Source organism: Myotis davidii, unplaced genomic scaffold (assembly GCF_000327345.1).
Source record: "Myotis davidii unplaced genomic scaffold, ASM32734v1 scaffold174, whole genome shotgun sequence".
Lineage (NCBI taxonomy): Eukaryota > Metazoa > Chordata > Mammalia > Chiroptera > Vespertilionidae > Myotis > Myotis davidii.
Genome location: NW_006289087.1, coordinates 257,421 through 261,130, shown reverse-complemented (window position 1 = coordinate 261,130; position 3,710 = coordinate 257,421). Strand labels below are relative to the sequence as shown.

The 3,710-nt window shown below is 58.0% G+C and overlaps 1 protein-coding gene across 1 annotated transcript in view; it reads left to right on the top strand.

Moving 5' to 3' along the window:
• The first annotated feature begins 3,467 nt into the window (after window positions 1-3,467).
• The window catches only part of IRF2BP2 (interferon regulatory factor 2 binding protein 2), a 77,642-nt gene continuing 77,399 nt past the window's right edge, over window positions 3,468-3,710 (top strand). The window contains exon 1 of the mRNA XM_015562328.1: window positions 3,468-3,530. Within this exon, the coding sequence (XP_015417814.1) occupies window positions 3,468-3,530 (63 nt within the window). The remainder of the gene's footprint in view (window positions 3,531-3,710) is intronic.

Below are 3,710 nucleotides of genomic sequence, written 5' to 3'. Positions count from 1 at the left end.
ACCCTTAGATTGTTCTGCCTAGTGGTTTGCTTTGCTTTAAAGAACTTGGCCACACATTGTCTAGAATGCGGTCTGCTTCCTTCTGAGGGTACTGGGTTCTGCGGGGAGGATCTGGGGGGGCGAGGAGGGGAGGACATACATAATTTGTAGGGCCCGGTGAGAACCAGAACTGCTGAGCAATTCTTAATTATTGCTCACTGATTATTAAGAATGTAACGTCGGTGACAGCAGAGCACGGGACCAAGAGCCACAGCAGAGGGGACACCCCCACGAAGCCCATCATCCTATACAATAAAAGGTTAATATGCAAATTGTCCCCTCAACCCAGAATTTGACCAGGAGGCGGGGCCAGCCAGCCAACTGCCCGCGGCCCCTCCCCCTGGCCTACCTGGCCCAATTGGCCCTGATGGAGGCAGGCTGGCTGGACCCCACCGGTGCACGAATTCGTGCACTGGGCCTCTAGTTCCTACATAAGTAACTCCTGACGACTAAGTCGACTAAGCCAGGGTTCGGGTGACATACTCTGAGACCTCCCTCTACGTGAGAGGCCCCTTGCGAGGCAGGCCGGGAGCCCTGACCACGCTCGCGGCACTTCTGGCGTTCTCATCGTCTTAGTCAGATGGGACCTGGGTTTCGCGTGCAAAGAAAACACTCCGTGCTCCCCATGACTGGAGTGTGCAAATGGCTGGATTTAGTTAGCACCCAAATAGGAGATGCTTTTGCCCTGGCCGGTGTGGCTCAGTGGATAGAGTGTTGGCTCTCGAACCGAAGGGCTTCGGGTTCGATTCTGGTCAAGGGCATGTCCCGCGGTTGCAGGCCTGGTGCCCGGGATCTTGTGGGAGGCAGCCCGTCAATGTGTGTCTCTCTCACATCGATGTTTCTCTCTGTCTCTCCCCCTCCCTTCCATGCTCTCTAACAAAATCAATGGAAAAATATCCTCGGGTGAGGATTAACAGCAAATGTGAGATGTTTTTACACATCAGAGGAATGTGCGGACACTGGGCGGATAGCTCAGCACGAAGGGAATAATGAGGGAGCAAGGGGGTCCCCCCACTCCTCCCCACCCCCCTGTGCACCCAGGGGCTCTGGCTTCGGACGGTGCAAAGGTTTCCATCCGTGGCTCCTTTCTGCTGCCGGGGCACTTCCTGCCCCTGAAAGATCTGATTTACCAGAAAATAAAAAGCGTCTTCACCCAACGGGGCAGCAGAGACGTGAAGTCAGATGACTGTCAAAGGTTTCCCACGGCTGAGTCAGCAGGCGGGCAGCTGGGGATCACTTCCTGTGTCACCCCGTGAGGGGAGGGAAGTCAGCTGGACTGCATTGGGGGCTGCTGTCCGCTCCAGGGACCTGCCAGGCTCATTATGTGGAATGTTCTGGAATGTTCTAGAATGTTCTGGAATGTTCTGCTCTCCAGACAGGGGAAAGCTAGCCCCGCGGACCAGGAAGGAAACACACTCATTTTCTTATTCCTGCTTCTCACTGCGAGGGCTGCATGGGGAGATGCGAGCAGGAGGCCTTCCCTACGACTAGATGGAGGCACCTCCGTCCTTCCTTTTTAGATTGAACGCGTTATTGACTCTGAGTGAGAAACACAGTGTCCAGTGCTGTTGTTGTGACTCTTCTGTGCACATGCTTTCTATCTTATTTTTATAACATATTTTTATTGATTTTTTATAAAATGTATTTTTATTGGTCTCAGAGAGGAAGGAGAGGGAGAGAGAGAGAAACATCCATGATGAGAGAGAATCGCGGTTCGGTTGCCTCCCGCACGCCCCACACTGGGGGGTCGAGCCCACAACCCGGGCCTGTGCCCTGACCTCCTGGTTCATGGGTCGACGTTCATGCTGGTTGGGCCAAAACAATGCTCCATCGTCTCTTTGTCCTCAATCCCTAAAAAAACCCAAACACACAGGCTTGGGCGTCTGGTTTCTGAATCCCGCCATGCCCTTGGCTCCTGCGACACCAAATGCCTGGTACACGGTGTTGTGGGCTTTTCGAGACCTTCCCCTCCATCAGTGGCATTAACCAGCCATCGGTCAACCAATCAACAAACAGATGGGTCAGTCAAGCAACAAACCAATGGGTAATAGCATTCTGGGGTGCCCTGGGGTGCCCCAGGGCAGTGGTTTGGCGAACCCCGGGAACGGGCTGCCTGCTGACAGTCCCGATTGGGGGGCCTGTTCACCCCTGAGCAACCAGCGACTCCCTTCCCAGCCAGACAGCCCGACCCCCCCGGAGCGCTGAGTACCCTCATTAGCGCGTCACCCGGCCCTCCGCGCTCGGTCATTATCTCCCCTTGGCAGGGGAGTAAACTGAGTCACGGAAGTTGAAAGATCTGCTGACGGCGATGCCAGGAGCCCAGGCAGGGCGCTGCCTCCTGCACGCCCCGCTCTGGGGATCGACCCTACCATCCAGGCATGTGCCCCGACGGGGAATCGAACTGCGACCTCCTGGTTCACAGGTTGACCCTCAACCACTGAGCCACACCGGCCAGGCTAAGCCCACTTCTGATACTGGGCTCCGCTGTCCACCAGGGAAACAGGAAATGCAGGCTCCTTGCTCTCAGGCCGCGGCAGTGGGTGCGGGCCCCGAGGGTGCACAGCTGCGGCTGTGGTCAGAGCGGGGTGTCCCTGGCCTGCGTCGCTTCCTGCTCGTTTCGGGAAACTTCTGGGTTGACTTGCGAGTGACCAGTTACCCCCCCGCCCCCCCAACGAACCCCGTTCCTGGTGAGGTTTCCCGCGTTGTGTGTAACTGCCTGTGGACAGGCTGGGAAGCCAGGGAGGTTTTCCCTTTTCCCTCCCCGCTCAGCTGGGTGAGGGAGGAGTTCCCAGAGCCGGGACCTGGCTGCTGATAACCGACGGTGTGAGTGCCATGGGGCAGACATGGGGCAGAGGGCTCGGCCACCAGGCACCGCCGGCTCAGAAGGCCTCGCTGCGTCCATGGTTTTAGCAACACCCATCACTGCCCAGTTTTGCCTGTTCGCTGTTGGTCCCCCAAACTGTTTCCTAAGGGGAACCTCCCCGATTCTGTGCCCGGCCTCCCCAATATTCTGAAATAATGGCCGGAGGGACGAATGAAAACCTCTGGCCTCTGAGCTGCGTCCCTGGTGGGTCAAGGGCAGGCTCCGGACCAGCCCCCAGCCCTGTGCCCTCCAGCGCTAGGTCATGGTCGTCGTCCGTAGGTCTTGGTTACACTCCTGGGTGACAGCCGCCCCCAGGACTGCGGAGAGAGGAGGCAGGGCCTGGTGTGCGGGCAGCAGGGACACGGGTCTGTGTGTTAATGTCGGTGTCAACGCCAGACGGCAAGCCACCCGCTGGCGGTGAGGGCACCATTTGCACCCGCAGCTGTGAGCCCTGAATGGAGGGGTGTGGGGGGCACTCCCCACCGGCCCCCGAAGCAAGCCCTGCATGCCCCCCAGCCCTTGCCGCGCCCTGACTCAGTTTGCCCACCAGGGCAAAGGGGAGACCATGACAGCTCCAGACTTGTTTGCAGAACACACCGAGGGCCTTGAAAGGAAGGTGGTGTTTAAGGTGAGTTCAAAGCCCCGGGTAATTATTTTATGGCCCCTTTTATTCCTGAGACTTCTCTGTTGGCTTGGCTCACGAGCCCCCCCGAGCCCAGAGCCATAAAATCGCGTTTATGCGGGCGCCCTTCACACTCGGCGGGTCCCACCTGCGCAGTTCAATCGGGGTGGGGAGTACTGGGACCCG